The sequence below is a fragment of the Tigriopus californicus genome, chromosome 12 (assembly GCF_007210705.1).
Source record: "Tigriopus californicus strain San Diego chromosome 12, Tcal_SD_v2.1, whole genome shotgun sequence".
In the NCBI taxonomy this organism is placed as follows: Eukaryota; Metazoa; Arthropoda; class Copepoda; order Harpacticoida; family Harpacticidae; genus Tigriopus; species Tigriopus californicus.
In genome coordinates this window covers 10,285,189-10,307,554 of record NC_081451.1, presented here as the reverse complement: position 1 = coordinate 10,307,554, position 22,366 = coordinate 10,285,189, and the positions used below count along the sequence as shown (strand labels likewise).

The window sequence follows — 22,366 nt, the reverse complement described above, 5'->3', positions numbered from 1 at the left end:
CGATTAACAAGATTGGACCTTTCTGGACCAGGGATGGGAAGTTATTGAAAGCCATTTTCGACCACCTCGCAGAAAAGGGCAGAAATTCCTTTAAAGTTGATTTTTGCTTTTGAGAAGGTGCCTTGGATCAGAAAACATTAAAAGCCATTTTTGACCACCTGGCAGAAGCAGGAAGAAATTTCTGTATATTCGATTTTTGCTATCCTTGAACTGGACGCTAATTGCAATCGAAATGTGCTTCACATTTTAGGGCAAGGTAAGTGTCCCATGAATGGTTATTTGTATGGTGATATATGTTCCTCTTATACTTGTAGTGCACCCATTTCTATTTTTCCTGAGGATATGCAATCTTCGAAGCGTTGGCCAAAAGCAATACAAACAACTTTAACATGGCTAACAAAGTATAAGTTTTACCAATGATCTTTCTTACTCCAATCTGCTCACCTGAGATCGAACCCATGAACCAGAGATCAACTCGGCCATGCGTTAGTCAACTGCGCTGCAGCCATGTGTCATCTTATATAAATGAATAGGCCATTTTCATTCAAACACATTTCTTCAATTGACATTCTAAAATTCTTGTTATGTCTAACTGAAAATGGACTTTTTCCCCCACTATGATTTATTTCGGGAAAGCTCATTCGGTGATCTTCAACGCATTTGCATTTTGTAAGTATTGAACTTTTATATTCAGCTCTAAATCTAAATAAATTTAGTTTTACATCTTCCTTCATTTTAAACTCGAATTTTGTGGTGAACTTCTTTTCGGCATTCACACAACTAAAGAGAGACAAAACCTCAAATCAGACAGATTTAAATATTTAAAAAAATGTAGGCAAGGGAACAAACCAACAAAGCATTTCAACTGTTACTAACTTGCCCAAAGAATCAATATTACAATAAGGAGGACTGCCGCTGAAATGATTGTATTTTCTAAAAAAAGTAATATGCCATCAATGATTTACCACGCTCCCTATGCCTTTGAACAATATCTTATCTGTTAGTCAAAACTTAGCAGGAGGCCTTTCTAAAAAGCCCTCTATTATGGTAAATACCTTTCAAGCACCCCAACCAGCTGTTGAGTTCCTATCGGGAATCTCCGAAAACGTCTATGACAATTGGGCCTGTGCGTTGAAGGAAGAAGCCGTCTTCTTTGGCATGGACAGCTTTAGCAAAGTGACTCCAAGCAAGTACAAGACTAGGCCAATGTAGGAGTGGAACGAGAATACGGAGTACAGTAGTTAGTGTAGGAAAGGAGGAGCACTTCTGAGTAACTTGAACTTGAACGAAGGATAAGAACGAGCAGTGTGTGAATGTGTTGAGTAAGAAGCACAAGAAAGAAGGCGATATTGCTGGTGATGGTGGTGTTGTAAAGTGTCATACACAGCAGGAAACAGTGTCGGGTGTGAATTCAGCTGCACTTTTAAACTGTTGGTGAACAAAATGTGACTTTTAAAGTGAACCTTCAACCTCTGTGAGCTTGGGTAGGGTTTACGTGTATCTCTATTAATATGTCTTAGCTTAAGTGTTGGCAATTCTCAAGGATACACCTCATTAATGACTAGGTTGAATGCATCTTTAGCATGAATAACACCGCATAACGGGATCTAATGTCTTTTTTTTAGCTCACTGAGAGGCAAAGGAGTGTCAATGAATTAGCGAAATCTGTCCTTTAATTAAGAAAAGAGCAAGGAAATGTCAAAGAATCTGTTCATGATTTTGTGAACTTGTTCCTTTGGGAACAACAAACAAGGTGGATTGGAAGTTGATTCACATTGACTATTTGTTTTACAAAAGATAGACAAATTCCAACTGTTGGTCTGTCGAGATAAGATTGCAAAGATTTATGTGCTTATTTATTGTGTTTCTTTTATCATACTTCCTTTTTAACCCAAGGCCTGCTCTCTGAAGTAGATATATTGGCTTTATCTTGACAAACATTATTTACAAGTGTGCAGTATTCATATTGCTGCTTGACACATGGAATGAGTTCATTGGTTTAGATTTTCAATAAATGAGCTCCAGCATGATAAGGAAAAAAATATTTGCAGATCTTTTCATCCAAAATATAGCAGAGAGCCTTTGAATGCCTGGAATCCTAGTGTTTCAATTCATATTTTCATTAGCATTGATCTATTTTTGTTCCCAACTTGAAGACTTTTACAAAGTATTCATTTAACATTGATTCCTTGAGCCCATTTTTAAAATCCGTACATTAATCGCTATTTGGTCCATTCAGTTCCAACACACTTTTTTATGAAGCAATGGATCAAATTTTTAAGAGTTGGAAAAAAACGTCTGTAATGATAAGCCTACTCTTTTATTCATCCTTCTTGATTTCAAAACTAAGGTAATACTAAAGAAATTACTTCTATGGGACATTCCATATATTCTTTTACAGGTACAAAGAACACAATCATAAAAGTGTATTTTACACTATAAAGGTTTCTTTTTCTTCTGATTCTGCAAGAAATATGCTTTTTAGCAACTCTGTTGAGTTACCACCAAAACAAAACGCAGTCCGCAGAGAGCGATCAAAACCCTTCATTACAATAACCCACAACCCCAAAGCAAAGGGGAAAAAACATCTCAAACCTATGACCTCTTTGGAGAGTTTCCTGTCCAGTTCCTGTCATGTCCCCCTTAAACACGAATCCTTGTAAGTCAACCCCGAAGAAGTCCTTGAGATTGCTACGCTCTTTTTCCCTCTTCTTCTTGGCGATCTGCTGTGCCTCTTGAACATCTTGATTTGTTTTGAGATCCAAGGCAGAAACCTAAGAAGTGATCGAATGCTCTATATGTCTAAACAATGATACATCATACTCCGGGTGTCATTCCTTTTCTCGACTTTGTTCGTACACTCTCTCACTCTCGTCAATGCCGTCTCACTGAACTGCGATGCCCATCAAGTCCTAAGGTCAACTCGAGGGTTGGGGATTTGAAAGTAATCGCTCCATCTGACACAGCCAGATGTATATCGCAGTGTCTCCGTTTCGTGTTTTCCAGGAAAGAAAATCACGACATGAGCGCAAAATGAGAGCCTTGCTCCTTTATCCAATCAACATGCCCAAATTGGGCCTCGCCCTTGCGCTCTTGGCCTTTCTTATGGCCTTCTCCAGGGGTCAACAAGGCCCCATCCAGATCCCGGAGAATGAACCTTTGGAGTCTTGTTGTAACCAAGCTCCGACAAAAGCCGATCGGGTCAAGATCCCACTTGGATACTTAACGGCGGTCAAAGGTGATCTTTACAACAGGTAAGAGCCCTTTCATGTCTATTTGAAATCAGAAAACAAGTACTCTTTGCGGCAACGGAAACACGTCTTTTGAAGATCTTAAAATAGTACTCACATGGACAATGAGAAACTTCAATAATACACTATATGTAGTTGATTTCAATGTCAGTTCTGCATTGAAAATATCATACTCATAAGAAGATCCATATGGTTATGAACTAATTGAAAGAAAATTGGCCATTGATTGAAAGAAGATACCATCCCAAGTTATGGAACAGGATAGTTATTGATCGTATTGATCGGTATTCAATAACTTTTTTTGAAGCTCCTATATGACACAGTTCAATGGCAATGACCTGTTCCTTGGCAAGTGATGTTACAATCTTTTCCAAACAAAAATATGATACGGCATGTTTCCATAATGTCAAAAAGAATGATTCATAGAACTGGGTTGTAAAAAGGGAATTTTCCCGAAACACAGACTTGTGAGGTGTTGCCTTGTATTTTGTAACCATTTTTTTTTAATCAAAATGTAGTTTTAAAAAAGTAACATTATTATGCAACAATGATAATGGTTCTATTTTCATGTCGCTGGATTGTAAAGAAAATATCCCTACTGAAAATAAGTCAATTTAGATCTGAAGCGAACAACATTTCACAAGATATCCAAACTGATCCATTTATGGGGCAGAAAAAGTGCATTGTACCTATTGAATAAATACCAGAACTAATACCAATGTACCTGATACTGTTATTGACTTTCGAACTCGCCATCTAGCGGGTCAAGAGCGCAAAACAGCAGATGGGGCTCAGTGCATAAACTCCGTACTTTAGTACGGTTCTCCATGATTTTCTTCGACTTTTCCGCCCCTTTGGCTTGCCAACCCTCCTTGATGGGCTCATTTGGGGGCAGCTCATTAGCTAACCATTAATTCCATCTTCAATTCTTTTGTTCTTTTGGTTCGCGAATGTGGCCTGAACAAGCCATAAAAGGCCAAAAAGTCCATGGTAATTGAGCCTTCATCCATGCCGTTTTGTACTTGTCTTAAAATGATCACCCAGGGCAATCCAGCACCAAAGCTCTGGATCTAGCAAGGGGATCTAGCCACTTTACACAGCACGATCACTCTGCTTGATGGATCGGGCAGGCTGAGACAGAGAGGCAGCACGGGCAGCACTTTGTCTCCCGTGATCCGAGATAGTTTAGTCTTGGGAAGGCAGCACGGGCAGCACTTTGTCTCCCGTGATCCGAGATAGTTTAGTCTTGGGAAGGCAGTCGGAATTGGTTGATTAACTTTACTTTCAGCTGCCTACAACCACACCTGTGCCTACAACATTCTTAACTTGACTTGACCGAATGCTTCTGAATGACCATTGAAACTCGAAGAAAGTCATAACTGCGCTCGAGCTTGGAATCCCATGGTATCAATTATGAGTTAAAGCTGAACGGTCGTTTCTGTTTTGATCAACTTAGCCCAGCTTTCCCTGGTTGAGCTAGTAATGTTGTGATCAATCTCCCTATCTGCCTACCCTGCAAAGCTTCATACCATTACTGCCAACATTGATCTCAAATTGTTTTTTTGGGGGTCAGAAAATGCGACTTTACCTTACCTGAAAAAATTGAATTGGGATGAAACTTGGCAGTACTGGTTTGAAAACTGGCGTCACGGGCAGATTGATCACACCAGCACAGTGTTCCTAAACGAAAGCCCCCATCCAAGCCGGCACGCATTCTTGCCATGTTGAAGAGATTTCACCTCTCTGGCTGGATTGGCTGGCGAGCCGGATGACTGAGCGCAATTGACCGGGTGCAAGTAGATCGCAGATCCACATTCTCTTTTCCATCAATTACAGGCCAGGGGGTCAAATCTTAAATCATAAAGTCTGCATTTTAATTTCGTCCAAACTTCGATATGAGAGCTCTTTGTGAAGTGGTTTCAAGTTGAAATTCGATGTATGCATAAACATCTGCAATGTGTAATTATTTCCAAAACATTTTGAAGCTCAAGTAAAGTATGGTAGCCAGTCAGATACAGTACTATAGCCGGCCTTTTACTACAGAGAATAATCTGCTATTTTGAACATATGTCCCGCGAGGTGGCAACCTCGTATATAATTCGAAGCTCCATACACTTAAGATTTGGCGTTTAATGCTTGAGACAAAGATGAAAACTAAAATCTTTTGGGGACCTTCGTGCAATGCCGTCAGGAGTCATGAAATATCCAAGCAAACACATGTTTGTATGTGTAAGTTAATAATCATGAATAAAAGGTTCTTAAAAACAATCAGTAATGTCAACAAAACGAATAAGTGAGACTTTGTAAAGCGACAATGGAAAAATCCTTTTGAACATGTGGAAAAAACTGTTGGTGCGAGCAGTGCAATACATTATATCTCAGGAGGGTTTTTAATAATGCAATTGAGAAAGATTATAAAAGACTGAAGCAAAAGGTATCTAGAGCTTTTTAAATCCTGAGTATGAACTCCAAATTATTGGCTCAGTGGACAAAAAGGACATATATTACGGAAAACAGGACCTATCATTGGGACTAAATTTTCATTCATCTTGTCTTGGTTCAATGACCGTGCAAAGTCTGGTGCAAATTATTATCTAATGGAATAATTTATACCATTATAAAACAACATTGATTTTATTCTGTTACCAAGGTATCTCGTTCAAAAATAGGTATTAGGCGGGGAGAAAACGAAACCAGAATCATATTTGACTGATTTGAGGTGAAGGAGACAATTCAAATTTTGAGATATGTCTTTTCTTTCGTGACATTCTGAACATCTGACTGTTTTTTGTCTTGTCGCTAAATGCGCTTGTGGTGACTACTAAGCCACATCATCCTTGAATGAGTGGTTGGACGATGATTGGTAATGTGATCACGTCCACGCTTGACCTCATTTGCGGGAAACTAGGGCAGGATTGCTCGAAGCAAACAACCGATAATGGAGGCGCAAGATACAAGCTTTCACTCACACTATGAGTACACTCAAAACGCCATCAAAGTGTAATTCATGGAAAACGTAGTGTGTTTGTCATATACCTACCTACTTATCTGACTTTACTATAGATATAGTCTCCGCAATCAGGAAGGGATTGCCACTCTGTTATCCTGACGTCATGCAAGAATCGAGACCAGTCTCCGCTGTTTTTAGTGAAGGGAGAGCCTGGGGAGGACTTGGACGAGTCTCGAATTGTTGAACATACCTAAATAGGCCAATTTTGAAATGGGTGTCCTTTTACTTGCCTTGTCCTTGGAAGTCAATCAATACTTTCTGTTTTTATTAGTTAAACGAGCTTTGTTCCTTTGTTTAAAGTAAACAGGACTTGTGATGATATTGATTTCAAGGGCCTGGGCATCAGTCCAGCCTTCATTTTCAGTTGTGATATCTTACAAGACTCTTTTTTAAACTCGGCAAAGCAATAGATTAAAGCAACTTGTTTTTAAAGGAAACAAAGGGTGGGTCCATTCTTCTGAGAAATAAAGTGAATTGAAAGGGAAGGTTGATTATTGATCCCTTGGCTCTACTACATATTAGTAATTGTCAATTGTATTGGGCTTTAAGAACTTATAACTAAAGATGACTTCAGTGTCGCCAAAACAAAATAAAATTGACGGCGTCTTGAAAATTTATTACAGGATGTGGTTTGTCATGAAAATACCCAAAAGTTTTGCTTGTCATCTTGACATTGTATTGTCACAACTTTCTGCACTTTGATTTTAATTGCTAGAGTCCAAATTTTCTCTTTCATGTTTGCCAAGCTTTTCAAAACCTTTTGTTCTTTTTCCTTTTCCAAAAAAATTACATGGAAAATTCACATTACATTGTTTGCAAATTACACTGAAAATTAAAAAAAAAAGCTTAATCTATTCTCATGTTACATTATATTCTGTCTTTTTTTGTCATTTTGGAATGTTCAACTTCTTCAAACCAAGATCATGGACAGATAAGATAACAAATGTTTCTTAAATTACTGGTCTAGCTGCCAAAAGAGCCAAAGCAGTACTAAATGGAGTGGTCAGCTGCAATTTAAAAGTCTGATTTGTTGTAAGGTAATTTGTATAGCTATTGGAACTGCCTTCAAAAATGTGTGTTGATTACAACAAATTTGTTTCAAAAGGTACTGCCCAAGGTAACTGCAGCCCATGAACAGTAACGACAATTCTCACAAGTAGATCAGAGCAAACAAACTAGCTGAAAATTTACCTGACAATAAGTAGTTCATTGATATTGATAGCTTGACGTTCCGTTTGGCGTGATTGATCAAAGTCTGGGTCATTGCTTCTAATGCCATGAAACTGATCTGGTTTTCCTTGTTAGGCATTGTACTCACATTACAAAGGGAAAGGTTATCAAATTACCTGCCAGGCAAAAAGCAAGTCTCCTCAATCAAGATTAGTACCTGATCCCTAAGAAATTAATCTGAACTAAAAAGATTCGAATAGCCTGAAAATGCTTATCATTTAAGGCTCCTTATAGAAACTGTCAGTTAAATGCTCATGGGTAATCCGAAACAAGGGGGCCAATTTTTTAGCCTCGCCTCCATGGTTAGAGGGGTCCATGAACTAAGAAATGTCAATTTTCTTAAGGGTCCGCAGAGAAACCCTTGCAACAACGGCTTCATTACCCAGTTATGTCGAGGAAATGTTTAATCTCACGAAAATGACTGTCAAGAGAGGAAATAGGAAGGCCTAAAAAATCTGAGGGTCTCTCCTTTGTTCACGAAGAACTTCTTCAATGACAGTTTGACGCCAAATTCTTTTAGATGCTGAAAGCAAATGAAGCAAAAAAACATTGGAAAAGAACGAGACTGAGATTGTCAATTGTTCATGCAGTGTGTATCCTCTCATTTATTCGGTGCTTTCCCTGCTTTTTAACCAAGTGTGATGCTTGAACTTGATCTGAAAAAAGGTTTTGAATTACTGATTTAAAAAAGTATCTGCAAAACAATCCATATGTGGTCATACCCTTGATTTTTGTTGCTTAATCTAGTCGTCATTCTTTCATTGCTAATCGTTTTCATTGTCCATGTAGTATGTGCAATGCCCAGCTTTGTCTATGTCTAATGGATTTCCAAACTTTCTATTGCCAAGGAGCGAGGCAGATCACTTTTCCACACAGAGATTCCCTTCATCATAGGTTCACCTTTTTTTCATTTCGAGGGTCATTTATGACCGCCTGTTCTTTCAATCGCGTCTAGACTCCCCAAAAATATTCACTGAAAAGCCATCAGTTACACAAATCGAAAATGGGTCCGTGATCAGTACTCGATCTGCTGCTTCGTTTTTCAGACAAGGCCGTGCCATTTCTGGAGCTCTGTCCTATGCTGTTCAACAGATCAACGATTGTGCTTGTCTCCTACCTGATGTGGAACTGGAGTTCAAATACTACGATACGGAAGGCAAAGAGAACAAATCCACTCAGGCTGTAGTGGATCTGATTTGCAAGTAAGCCACTGAGCATTTTTTATACCTTGCGTCCAAAACACGATTAGTAAATACATTTATATGTCCATGGCCGTATTAATCCCTAGTTGAAATGTCTCAATTGATGTCAAAGTAAGCGCAGGAGCCTCCATCTCTTTCTCGGCTTCTTTCATTTTATAAATAGTAGGTTTTTAGTCAGAGTTGGAGACGTTTTTGACCCAAATGCAAGTTCAATCTTTTAATTCAAGTGCCAGCAGGCAGATGTCCCTAGTCTAATTCGTTAGTTGATTGGATATTATTTGAATATAGAGCAAAATTGCATGTTTTGATTTTCTATCTTCAAATGCTTTAGAACTGTAATGTACGGTACTTCAAAAGGATGAAAAGAAGTCTGCGAAAAAGGTTTAGTGATTTCATGTGAATTAAAAATATGTTTATTCATTATTTCTCGCATGGTTGCAACAGCATTTATCTATTCACAGTAAATTTGCATTTTTTAATTAAATTACTTATAATGAGTAGTAGAACTGACCAGAGTTGCAAAAAACTGGATGAAAAAAATGTGGACTCCCTCACAGTAATTCAAGATGAAACTAAGTGTAATATTCATATAATATCTGATCTACCAAACGCATTGAAGTTTGGTGGATAACTTGTTAATTTGATTTCAAAAACAATCATTACAATGACAAAACAGAGCGATTCCACTAAATGATCATGAACGTTTCAATTTCAAAACGTAGGGAGATTCCCCAAATGTCTGACTGATGATCAAAAATAACAAAAATAAATGTTTAGCCATTGTCTCTGCCTTTAAAAAATTCACGAAAAATGGGTGAAAGAAATTTTACCAAAGTAATATCCCATACCATATTAAGTCATCTCTGAACTTACTTCCTAGTGATATCGCCGCGTTTATTGGACCAGAAGGACCCAATTGCCACACGGAGGCCATGGTGGCCGGTTCCAAGAACAGGGCCATGATTTCCTATCGATGTAGCGACGCCCAAATCTCAAGTAAGGCCGAGTATCCCACGTTTACCCGGATGGAACCTCCAGATACTCAAGTGACTAGCTCGGTCCTTTCTCTTCTCGAGTTCTACAAATGGAACAAGTTCTCTATTGTGTTCCAAGAGGGGGACCAATGGGAGACCATTGCCAAACATCTCAATGAACAAGTGGGTCGAAAATGCTGATATAGCTAAAGATGAACATTGTTACTAAGAGTATTGTTGAATTATTATTTCATTAGGCTTTAAAGAAGGAGTTTTCCGTCAATCACTACATTCAGTTCAAAGACCAGAACCATTGCTGTATTGAGGAATTGGAATGTTGCAATGCGGTAAGCCAAGAACGATAGCTTAACTGAAGACCCGGTTAATTCGCTATTTTCCCTCATTAATTCCTAGATGTGGCCACATCCCATTTTGAAGGAGACCAAGGATAAGACCAGAATCTACGTTTTCGTGGGACAACGTGAGAACTTGGTGCGGTTCATGAAGCAAATGAAAGTGGAACAGCTCTTTGCGGACGGAAAGTACATGGTCGTCTATTTGTACCCAGATACAGCTTATTATGCAGAGCTGGGCTTCTTCTTGTGGAACAAAGAAGGTAAGTGGAACGAAGTAAACGTGTAAACGTTGCACAGCGTCATATGGAGGGTGGCCCTAGGTATGAATCCCTGGTTCAAGCAGAAATTATTCTAAATATCAGAGGCAAATATGATCTGGTTTGATAGTGTAAATATAAAAAGAAAACAGAAATTTAATGTCAAAAATGAAATGAATACTCTCTACATCTGAAAACCGAATGGAGGTCTTTCCAATTGTCGTCGGATACCCTTGTAGGCGTGCTCATTTTTTAAAAAAACTGGCTTAACCATCAACCGTCAAGTGAACGCGTTCATGAACAACTGACGTTATTCCATGGAGTAAAATCAAAGACAACATGCCCAGCCAAACCGCACTGTGCATGCATTGATTTCGACATTTATTCCATTTTACATGCTTTACATTTTTCCTTGAATTTCCTTCACTTGACATGCCCTATTAATGTTCACCAACCAGCATAACTTATCTGAATTTTTCGCCCTCGTATTAAACATCCCCATTCATATTTGAGCTCCAGTTAATCTGTTTGTTGTTGTGATTATTTAAAATTACAAAATTACAAACTTCGAAATACTGGTTAAGGACCTAAATCCTGAAGGAGACCCTCCTGGCCTTGAGCCAAGCCGAGCAGCGATGGCATGAAGGCGCCAGAGGGTGGCCAAAATGGGCCCGATTTCGGCGAAACACGCAACCATCCGATTGTACCCGGTAGGAGCGGCCGTTTGGGAGGGTCTCAACGATCGTTCTCCCGTGTTAAAGCTCCACGATTTCTCCATGACATCCTGTATGTGGGCGTGTTAGCCAATCACTGGGGGCTTCAGAGGACGGCCATGAGCGCACTTCACCATCTGTTCACGATATGACGATTGTGCATCAGCAAAAGCTTGGCTGTCAAACACGCCGTCCTGGTGGGCGGAGGGTAGTCTTGAGCGGACTCTGCGGGCGTGAAAGGCGTCCGTAGGTGAGAAACCATCCACCCTGGGCGTGCAAGGCCACTCAAGAAGGGCACCCTGAAACTTGGAATTGTAGCATTTAAAACTCGGACCAGGGAGGGCGCAAATTGAATGAGCTAGCAAGGTGGTGCTCAGCAAGTTATTTTCTGCCCACGTCGTTCTGAGTTTCAGGACCTCATTGCTTTTGACGCAGACGTTCGCTTGAGATTGAAATTGACGAACGCTTTCTGAGCTAACTAAAGTCCAACTTGTGTGAAGGAAAATGCATGCGGTTCATCTGGGTAAAAGTTAAGTTTCCCCCAACCTACCATCTCTGTCCAGTGATGACGTCGTTCTTGGTCAAGGTAAAAAGGATAGCTTTCTTCTTTGGACAATATCAATTGCCTTTAAAGCTCTTCTTCACTAAGTGCTGACAAAGCTAGATGGTTTTTCATACCATAGTGCAATATAAGCGTCCATTTTACTTGCGGGAACATTGCCATTTCTTTTTGTCACAACTATTTGTTTATGATCTTGAGGCAACTCATAGTTTGGAGGAATAGTGGTATTCGGCCTTGAAGAAACCATTAAACGTCTCTTTGGAGCAAAGACGAGTAACCCATTAAGGTTGTTCTTGATGGCTTCTCTCCTCAATTTTCTCTTGCACTGATTTGGCCAAAGCTTACATTCCTCAGAACCTGTTTTCTTTATCCAAATACCTGTTTTTGAAGATAGATTGCAAATATTGGCACCTTACCGGCGGCACTTGACGGACTTACTCATGGCTGACACTTTTATGTCACTCATCTATATTAGAAGCGTTTGGCTTTGGGTTTTGCTCGCCGAAACTAGAAACCGACAGCCATTAATAAACGATTTTAATATTAATTTTTATAACGAAATGCCTCCCAAAATGTCACTGCCCTACAAATAGTTTTGCTTCTAACAGATTGATATTTGTTCTGTTTTGCTGGAGTTCTTTCGGCCCATCACTAGTGGACTCATACCCAAATAACCCTCTTATCTCTACTTTATGTTAGAAACACTCATTTTCTATACAACTGAGAAATAACTGAATACCAGAAAAGTAAAAGAATCAGTATGAAATTGTGTATCTCACCGTTGAAGCAATAATTTTTTTGTGCTGGAATGATATTTTTGCTGAGACGATCTTTTCTGTTTGATGCTAAACACAATTGTTTCATTTAAAGATATTTTTCCCCGAAGATCAGTCAATCCTGTCTTAATGAAGAAAGTGAACATGATTCATTGTCAAATCAATTCAATTTTGCTATTGATCTGCAGAACGGAACCCGGACATCCAAGTGGGAGAATGGTTGATTGTCTCCAACGGCACTCGGGGTTAAAACCATTTTTGTGCTTGAAACAGCTGGCTTCGCTATATATTTGCATTTAGTTAGAAAATGACAATCAAACCACATATTCTCATTCTAGATTCCGTGTCAGCAGGAAGGACTGATAATCGTTATGAGACCTGTGAACAGATGGGCATTGCTGCTTTGTTGCAATGGCGATCGTTGATCGTTGTATCTGGATCTCCTTACAGGTGCTGTATTCATGGCAGCAATAGTTGTTCCACCAAAGTTTTATTTCATGTTAAATGTTCACTTCCCATCAGAGTTGACACGACCGACTTTGCGAAGAAAGTGCGGATCTACAACCAGTTACCGCCTTTCAACTTCAAGGATCCGACATTTGGCATTTTCGAGCGGTTCTTCTCCATTCATATCCCAATTTATGCAGCCCATTTGTACGACTCGGTTATGCTCTATGCTCGGGCATTGCATTCAGTGATTGAGGATGAGAAAACCTCACGGGGTCTAATGATTACAAAAGATGAGATAAACCAGCTTTCCAGAGATGGTAAGTTCCAAAGCTTTACCACAATAGAACGCCACTTTTCCTCCTGGCGGAGCAATTTGCAATTCCGATTTTCTAGAGTACGAAACATGGCCGCTTTGCCCCTGTTCAATGTATGCAACACAGGCAATGGCTCAGAAAGAAACAGCAGACTAATAATGAAGACTTTAGCCCACAATGAAATCCCTACCTTCGGCACCTCAAGCCTTTTAATGTTGCGAGTCTTTGTTTTAGGTCGCAGAATCACAAGGGCAATTATCAATAGGGGGCGCTACCAATCAATTTCTGGCAATTACATCCGCATCAACCACAATGGTGACTCGGAAGGAAATTTCACAGCCTTTGCACTGAAGGAGCACAACTACACGTTTGTTAGCAGAATTACCAACAAAACAAAATTCTCTTGCGGATACTACCCTGTGAAGGTAAGGTTTGTCATGAATTCTTTTGAAAAAGGTCCAAAGGTTCAAAACGGAGCCATCTTTTGCAACAAGCCTCATTCCACAAAAGGAATGATTATTTTGTTAGAAACAAACTGGAGGGGCATTATAAAAAGCCATGTCAAGTATCTCTCTGTCACTCACTACAGCTTCTAGGTAAATTGAGATTGAAAGATTATTAGAGAGCATTGGTGCTCAACAAAATAAATGGTACTACATGTATATACTGAAGAATCACTTCACAATCTCACAAAAATTTATCAATTTTTTTTTGTTATCAGAATTAACTTTCTTAACATCATCTATACAATTTTTTACCAAAGATATCTATCGCCAAAAAGTCCATTTTTTCATTTTGACCTAATATTTCATCTAATTTTGTGATTTTTGCCATGAGATTTCAAAGCTTCATTAGATCATTGCTAGGCTAAAGTGGAGTTAAATAAGTCCGGTAAATGTGGTGACAAAATAAAAAAAATTTTCATTCTAATTCCGCTATTGTTTGCTCTTATTAGGCCGTCATTTACAGGGTGTAAAGAAATTAAGGGCTGCTCTGAAAATCATTTCCCCTACTCAAAGAATAACTTAATCATATTGAATCTGCAGTTTTCAACAAAAGGGCATATTGAAAAACCTAGCGCCATACCATGAATGATCCGAATTAATTTTAAACGTCATTGGCTGATGTTTGATGTTTGGCCACCAAAAGATTGACTCTTGAAATTCCAGATTTCGACCCTTGGTCCGGTCTGTTCAAAATGAATTTAGCGCATTTGCTTGAGATTCTCCACTTTCAAATGGTTTGTGGATGAACACTGAAAGGCTCATCAACGTCTCTTGGTCTTTGCCGGCCTTCAGGATGCCCTTATCTTTGGTTTTGGCCTTAAGACTGTGCTCACTTGAATTTATTATTTTGACGGCAATGGCTCAGAGGGTTACTCATTGCTTCTAGGAAAGCGTTAGACCATTTGTAATATGCCACTATGTACCAAACAGTGTCTGTTACGGAATGCTTGTGGTTTAATGTCAAAGAAATCTTTGAGCAAGGAGAAATAATGTTATTAAACAGCCATGGAGGCCCTTAATTTCTTTACACCCTGTAGTGGCAAAACTCCAAGAATCAAATTTACAATCACAATACCCAAATACATGATTCTTGATTACTTATTTTAGCCCATAGCTCTCCACTTGCTCAACTTATGGAACTTGATTATCATTCTTGACATTTTTCCCTAATTCTTGTTGAAGCAGATTCTTCTATTGTTTTCACAACCGCACTTTTGCCCTTAATAATATTTGCCTCCTTGGAAAATATCCGGTAGATGTCAGTAGAGTGCCTTAGAGCTTTCCTGTAGAATTAATTTACTGTTCCATATTTCATTCTTCCCAGGTTGGAGAGTTTCATTCGGAAAACACTCCTCAAAATACAACCAATATCACTTACTCTCCAAAAGTGAACATTGATTGGCCTGGCAACCACAAACCAGTAGATGAACCCCACTGTGGTTATGATGGAAGCAAGTGCCCAAGGACGAAAGGTCGAACCGAGATCGCTACGGGGGTTCTCGGAGGTTAGTGTGGCCTCAAGCATGTGATCGGTTATAGATTTTTGAGACTTACCGTATTTTCATCTCGGGCCTTTTTCCAGCTTTACTTTTCATCGTGATTATCATAACTTTGAGCTTCTATCGAAAATGGAAGATCGAACAAGAAATCGAGGGCCTTTTATGGAAGATCAATCCCGATTGTTTACAAGTAAGAAATTTGATTCATTTTGTTCAAACTTAAAACTTCAAGAAAAATAACATACAATAACAAAGTTTGAACAACTCTCATGTCCCACATTCTTTCCTTTCTCTACCAAATAGGGGTACCGGGGTCTCCACCCATGTGCCTCCAAGCAAAGTTTGGGAAGTGTAATGAGCGGTGAGTCTCGTGGTTATGGAACCACGTGTCAGACAGCTCGTTTCCGGGGATCAATTGTCCGGATCAAGGAGTTGCATTACGAGAAAAAGAAAGACATATCTAGAGAGGTCATGAAAGAGATGAAACTCATGCGCGAACTCAGACATGATAATGTGACAAGGTAAAGTGTGCAAGTCATCAGAGACAAAATGCAAATGTGGCCCTTAAATAACATCCATAATGGAATCGATATCAAATGGTTTTCATATCTTCCTTTTTTGGTTTCCCTTAGCTTCATTGGTGCATGTGTAGAGTCCCATTGTATTATGTTGATCACCGATTTTTGTGCCCGTGGAGCCTTGCAAGACATCCTGGAGAATCCAGACATCAAATTGGATCCCATGTTTGTGGCCTCGCTGATCCACGACCTGATGAAGGGCATGATTTTCCTTCATAATAGTGACATTGTCACGCATGGAAACTTGAAAAGTTCAAATTGCGTTGTCACGAGCAGGTAATGATGAAGGCTTAATTTAGAGCTCGCAACGAAACGTGATGAATATTTTCAATGAGCTTTGATTGTTTGATTTTCAAGATGGACTCTGCAAGTCACCGATTTTGGCTTGCACGAACTGAGATTATCAGCAGAAGGGGCTCCAGATTTGGAATGGGGTTCTACCGAGGAGAATAAAGCAGAATCTGAAGCCTTTGGTTTGTTGTGGAAGGCTCCTGAGCTAATGAATGACGATAAGACCCCCATTAGAGGCACTCAAAAGGGTATTTATTGTTTTGGTTCATTATTTTTCGTTCACAAGATCAGAATGATCATTTTACCTCCATTTTCCCCTCAGGTGACTCGTACTCCTTTGGGATCATCTTATTTGAAATATACGGAAGACAAGGTCCGTATGGAGACACGGTCCTGACGGCCACTGAAATTGTCAATAGAGTCAAGAATCCCGATGGAGTCGCTTACATGCGACCAGACATTGAAATGCTGGAAGACACGGAATTGGATTACACTTGTCCCTCTTATGTTAAAGGTAGATATAATGTTACCATCCTATTAATATGTCTCATGAACTTGGTTATTTTTTGCTCAAGATGTCATGGCCGATTGTTGGAGTGAATGGCCGGAGTCCAGGCCCGACTTCCCCACCATACGCAATCGTTTGAAGGCCATGCGAAATGGCATGAAGGCAAATATCATGGACCAAATGGTGGAAATGTTGGAGAAATACTCAAACAATCTCGAGGTGAGCACTGGCGCCTGACTGACTTAATAAATGCTCGATCCCACTTCTTTTCGAAAAAGCTACCGTACAACGCCTTGAAATATTTGTTCACGTAGCCAAGCTTTTTTAACTCACTCAAAACGATCCTCAAGAAACATCGACACATAAACAACTAGTGCTCATTCAAACTATTACCAAATACTTATGATGCCAATGTGTCCTTTAAAATAGATTCAAAGTATTTTGATTTGGTATTGTCACCAGGAACACGGTTAAGGCGGTGGTGGATCTTTACGGTATGAAAAGGGACAGCCCAAAATAACAGATAGGGTGTGACCATTGCCAGTTTCTTGGTCGCCTCAGAAAAAATTCTCGGAAGTGCCTAGGAGGGACTTGACGTACCGTGTTTCAAATAATTCTCCATATAATGGATAAGTACTTTTACATAGGATCTAGTCACAGATAGAACCCGCCAACTCTTTGAGGAGAAACAGAAGACAGAGGATCTCCTGCATCGCATGTTACCCCCTTCGGTGGCTAGGAAGCTGACTCATGGGGTGGCGGTTGAGCCTGAGACATTCACGGGCTGCACAATCTACTTCTCTGACATTGTTGGGTTCACTTCCATGTGTTCTGAGTCAACTCCGCTCCAAGTGGTCAAATTCCTCAATGAGCTCTACTCTCAGTTTGATGAGATTATTCAGAGCTTTGATGTGTACAAAGTAGAAACCATAGGTAACAACTGCACATTGGTCAACAAACCAGCCAAATTGATCATGTATCTTGTTATCTTTCATCAGGAGATGCTTACATGGTGGTGTCTGGATTTCCAGAGAGAAGTGACCAGCATGCTGGCAATGTTGCCTCTCTTGCCCTTGAGTTATTGTCAGCTGTCAAAAGCTTCAAAATTAGTCATAGGCCCAATGACACACTCAAATTGAGAATTGGAATGCATACAGGTAGGTTCTTTGTTGTTAAAATGTAGGTGTTTTTTCGGTTTCTTCAAAGCTTTCAGACATTCCAAGGCTGTTAGTCACATTTCCACTTTTCAGAGTTTGACCAAAGTTGTTCATTATTTTTTAGTTTGTGTTGCAAAATTTCGCTTAGTATCAGCAAACAAAGGTGATGTCTTTTAACATTGCCTATGCTTTCAAACAGGTCCGGTGGTGGCGGGTGTAGTGGGTCTCGCCATGCCTAGGTATTGCCTCTTTGGCGACACAGTCAACACCTCATCCCGGATGGAATCCACGGGACAACCTTTGAAGATCCATATCTCTCCCACTTGCAACTCCGAGCTTCAAAGACTGGGTGGTTACGTTACCGAGAGCAGGGGACCTGTTGAGATGAAAGGCAAGGGTCTGGTCAACACTTTCTGGCTGTTGTCGTCTACTGAGGAATGTCCTATCCGCAAGAAGCCTGTGGTGTCATCCGCGTTAAAACCATTGTTCAGATTGCCCAAGAACATGGGCGGCATGAATCTCACGGGTACCACGGGGATGTCAAGTAACACACCAGAAGTAAGTAAAACTGTGTAATTCATATTTTTGAAAATATCGACTTCTTCAAGCAGTAGCTTATTATTACCAAGTGACCTCCCAGAAATGAAGAGGTTGCGTGAGGAGCTGTCTCGTTTCTTGGTGCAAAGAAAAGCTGATTTTTTTTTTCGGGTTTTGAGTCAAAAGTTCAATGAATGAATCCAAAGTGTCCATCAAATAGTTACATTTTACACATTTTTTCCGCATCTTCCGTTCATCAGAGTTACATTGTGATTGATCAAAGCGAACAATGATATTTGTGTGAGTAGCCCATCCATCATGTTGTCCAATTTTAACGTTACAAACCGTGACTCTAGTTTTGACGGACTTCATGAAACTGTTTGAGAATGATATCCTCATCTAGTTTTGAAATAGGTGTTTTGGTAATTTTGTAAATTTGTTTTGAAATCGTACAGTTTGTGAAAACTTCCAGCATCCACTTGCCTAAAGCTATTGGTTGAAATTGAAGTATGAAAGCTTTAATAACCATTGAGCAAGTACTAAATTTCAACCTTCTGATATTCATTAAAAGTACATAAAGAAATACTTCCATTCAAAGTTTTTTTAGGAATGGGTTTTTGGAAGGCATCAAGAGCTGCAATAAAAATTGATTAAATAGGATGATGTGCAACCTACTGCATCCCTGTCCACTTCATTTCCAAACTTTCATTCCTTTTGGCCATGCTTGAGACCCCTAGATTTTGAAGCCTTGTATTTTTGTCTCAACCCAAACCAGTATTTTGAAACAGTCCATTCTACCATAGATGATTGCTTTTTTCCTCAAAAGAGGGGACTGTCTAGTTCTATCTTGATGTTTTGAAGTGGTATAACATGGTTGATGCCCTAATTCTTCTCAACCATTTCAGCAATTGAGGAGGAGAAGTCCTAGAGTATCCATGGCTTCAGGATTTGATGTCCGACGGGAGCGAAATACGCCAGATTCAATGAGGAAGTCTTTCACTCAACTCAACTCTGGGTCCAATGACCAAAACTCCACCTCAACTTTACCCCACCCTCGTACTGGAACACCTCCAATTGAGAAAGAGAGTGATGCATTCAGGTAAAAGGATCCATTCACTCATGAAATTACCAATCCAACCTTGGGGATTTGGGGATGGGCGTAATTCAGATTGTATATTTTTCGTCCACAATTTCAAGACTTCAATTGTGTCACTAGAATATCAGATAAAGCTTCAGAAACCTCTGTTAGAGAGCTTTGTTCAGTTTTATTATTAGTGTTCCTTCATTGAAAATATTTTTCTTAGCAGATCAAGCAACAGTTTCACAAAACCTTTTCATTATTGGCAGGTCATTCATTCATAAGGTGAACTGTTGTTATAACTTTTTATGCCTTGCAAGAGAAAGAGAACCTATTTGATATTTCTGGACTAATTAACAGAGTCAGCAACTAATGGGCCAAAATGGAACATTCATCAAACTGCATCTTCTTGAATTTATTTGATGGTTAGAAATAAAGGCAAGTGAGTTTTAAGTTACCAAACCAACCTTTAAGCCTGAAATGCGTGTCTGAATTTTGTCACTAATGCGCTTTCTGAAACAATATTGCCAATGGTTGGGATTACTTTCAGACGATTTATGCAACACCGTCCATCCGTCACAAATATTTAGAGGTGATTTTAAGTGAATGTTGTTTCCCCCTTGCAGCTTGTTAACTTAAACCTTTCATGACAAACTTAAACCTATTAATTCAGTGTTCCTTATTAATCACGAAGAAATCTTTGAGCCAAAGTGTTGTTCTCTATGTGTGTTATTATTACTCAATTGATGCAATTACTCAGTGTGCTTTTGAAATTCAATTTTTCCCCCATTAAAGTCAAGTTTGTGCCCCCTTTAGGCTGGATCGGTTTGCGCGTGACCGTCTCACTGCACGCAAGCTACTCCATATGCCGCGCTCAACTCGGGGCTCCCCTCACCCTAGTACCGGCTCGACAAACTTACTCTCGCCAAGCGGGTCTCCTACTTCGGCTGGTCATCCCGGAAAGCCTGCGTTCCGTTTCACACGCCCGCGAAGTCACTCGGCTGACCGCACGAATAAATCCACAAATGATCTGTTCGAGAAAATGGCTTTGATGGGTAATGGGGTCGAAGGAGCAGATCCCAGTGATGATGAGAATGACGTGGACGTTATGGGTGCTCTGAGAAATCAAACCTCTGTGGTGTGAAATCTACTCTCTTGGCCAGATATACTGTGTAAAACGCTCGGGCTCTGATGTCTTCACCTACTCCATGTATGTACCAAAGGTTGTCTTTGAAGTGTTGAGACTGTAGATGAAAAATCTTAAGACGGTTATATTTATGACAACATGGAGAATATTGTCAATGACACTAATGCATATGCTATATATATTATTTAATCCAATGCAACTCAATGTCCTCGATTTGTGGTCGAATCTCAAACGTGGACAAATAATACGGTTATTCCCATATTTGCACATGTTATAATACAGAGCCTGTATATCTTGCTTGCATTGACTTATTTATCACATTTTATTGAGAATGCCTTCAAGAAAGTGTCTCATTTGATATGAATACAATACTGGACGTGACGTAACATTACATTTTTTGTAGCCCATCTGGCGAATTGAATGGTTTTTGATACTGAGAACCATTTTTAGAGGTTTTCGGGTGCCATTTGATTCATTAAGAAAATTGAAGGGAGAAACCTCGGCCCAACCTTTAAAGCCAATGGGTTAATCTTAGATCAAGAAAAGATTCAAATTATGTAGTAAAGTACGATCTAAGATTCACTCTTTTTCCTTGAATTGAATTTGTACAGGAGCTAAAAGATCGAATAGTTTTGCTTCTGTTCAATTCAGTTATATGCAGGTTTTTCGGATCGTCTTTGATGACCATTTAAGGATTTCAAAAGAGGTGGGATTTTCAAATCAACCCTTAACCTAGGAGGTAGTACTGAACGTTACCTGGTGTAAAAATCCACTCCCCTTTAAAAAACTGATTAAAAGTTTAAGAACTCGGTAAAATGCGTTACTTAATGAAATGTGAAATATTACCAATTGCTCATAACCAGGGGTCGGAAAAATAGTTTGTTTTTTCGCATCGTCTTTGATGACCATTTAAGGATTTCAAAAGAGGTGGGATTTTTAAATCAACCCTTGACCTAGGAAGTAGTACTGAACGTTACCTGGTGTAAAAATCCACTCCCCTTTAAAAAACTGATTGCAAGTTTAAAAACTCAGTAAAATGCGTTCCTTAATGAAATGTGAAATATTGCCAATTGCTCATAACCAGGGGGCGGAAAAATAGTTTGCTTTTTGGTCAAAATAGTTGTTTTTAACTTTATGAAAATCAGGCAAAATAATTTCCAAAAACGTAAAGATAAGCTATGAAAACGTTTTTAAATAAGTTTTAAAAAAGTTATAAAAAAGTTTTTTTAAAATTTGTTTGGTTATTCAACTATTTTGGTGATTTTTCAGGCAAAACTTTCACGATTAATGTTTTTACGATCTTCTTGCTCTTGGGGTTGAGAAATATATGTCAGCAAGAAATTGAATTTCCATACAAACTCATATCTATGACTTCTAAGTGAAAATCACACTTCGCAGCATCCTGAAATCATAGTCCAGGACAAAATAGCGCTGTGCAAAAGCTATCATATGATATGAAATGTACTATACAGGTTGGAAAGAAATTAGGGGCCAATCTTTTTTTTAAGACCTAAACTTCATAACATGACCAAAATTCTGTAGTTCTCCTGCAAATCATCGGTTTTGGGTTATTTTATGGTTAAAATGAAAAAGTTTTTGTTTTCCCAAAAAATGACCAAAATAAATAAAAACTTGTTAACCTAAAAAATAATCTTTCCTACCCCTACTCATCACACACATAGTAGGATGTGTTGTGCTTAGCTTAAAATGAAGAAAGTTGGCCAACAGTTGGGGAATTACTTCCCACAATAAGTACGAGTAAGTAAAAAAACTGTCGAGAAAACGTGCTGTCGTTCATAAAGTAAAAATATAATTTTTAACGCAAAAGTCTTGTTTGCATTATTTTATCCGTAAGTTTCACCATTTGATACATCAGTCTCTAATGTGGCACCTAACGGCATACAAAATTTTATAATTGTCATGGAGCAAATCTGATTTTGACAGCCTAAAGAAGCCTTGGACATATGGCT

General features: G+C 39.2%; 1 protein-coding gene across 4 annotated transcripts; it reads left to right on the top strand.

The window, feature by feature from the left end:
• Positions 1-1,250: 1,250 nt before the first annotated feature.
• Positions 1,251-20,693, top strand: LOC131891810 (receptor-type guanylate cyclase Gyc76C-like). Of its 4 annotated transcripts, XM_059241478.1 has the most exons (22): positions 1,253-1,484; positions 3,007-3,254; positions 8,538-8,693; positions 9,574-9,850; positions 9,925-10,014; positions 10,082-10,283; positions 12,670-12,781; positions 12,854-13,098; positions 13,330-13,520; positions 14,926-15,106; positions 15,184-15,290; positions 15,404-15,621; positions 15,733-15,954; positions 16,036-16,217; positions 16,292-16,483; positions 16,545-16,696; positions 17,125-17,410; positions 17,476-17,634; positions 17,834-18,192; positions 19,077-19,270; positions 19,800-19,841; positions 20,066-20,208. In XM_059241478.1, exons 2-21 carry the CDS (start codon positions 3,034-3,036, stop codon positions 19,837-19,839), a joined length of 3,786 nt encoding a protein of 1,261 aa, XP_059097461.1. In that variant the 5' UTR covers positions 1,253-1,484; positions 3,007-3,033; the 3' UTR covers positions 19,840-19,841; positions 20,066-20,208. The 4 variants fall into 4 exon arrangements, with proteins under 4 accessions (XP_059097463.1, XP_059097461.1, XP_059097462.1 ...); XM_059241480.1 differs by lacking the exons at positions 19,800-19,841; positions 20,066-20,208 and adding an exon at positions 18,432-18,471 and having other exon boundaries at positions 1,251-1,484; positions 19,077-19,201; XM_059241479.1 differs by lacking the exons at positions 19,800-19,841; positions 20,066-20,208 and adding an exon at positions 19,610-19,717.
• Positions 20,694-22,366: the final 1,673 nt, after the last annotated feature.

What these genes read in the sequence shown, in the direction of transcription:
- LOC131891810 (XM_059241477.1), top strand. Translation starts at nt 3,034, where the DNA reads ATGAGAGCCTTGCTCCTTTATCCAATCAACATGCCCAAATTGGGCCTC. An exon ending in CGCTACGGGGGTTCTCGGAG is followed by an intron (nt 15,107 to 15,183) that starts GTTAGTGTGGCC and finishes GCCTTTTTCCAG; the next exon opens with CTTTACTTTTCATCGTGATT. An exon ending in TTGTCCCTCTTATGTTAAAG is followed by an intron (nt 16,484 to 16,544) that starts GTAGATATAATG and finishes TTTTTGCTCAAG; the next exon opens with ATGTCATGGCCGATTGTTGG.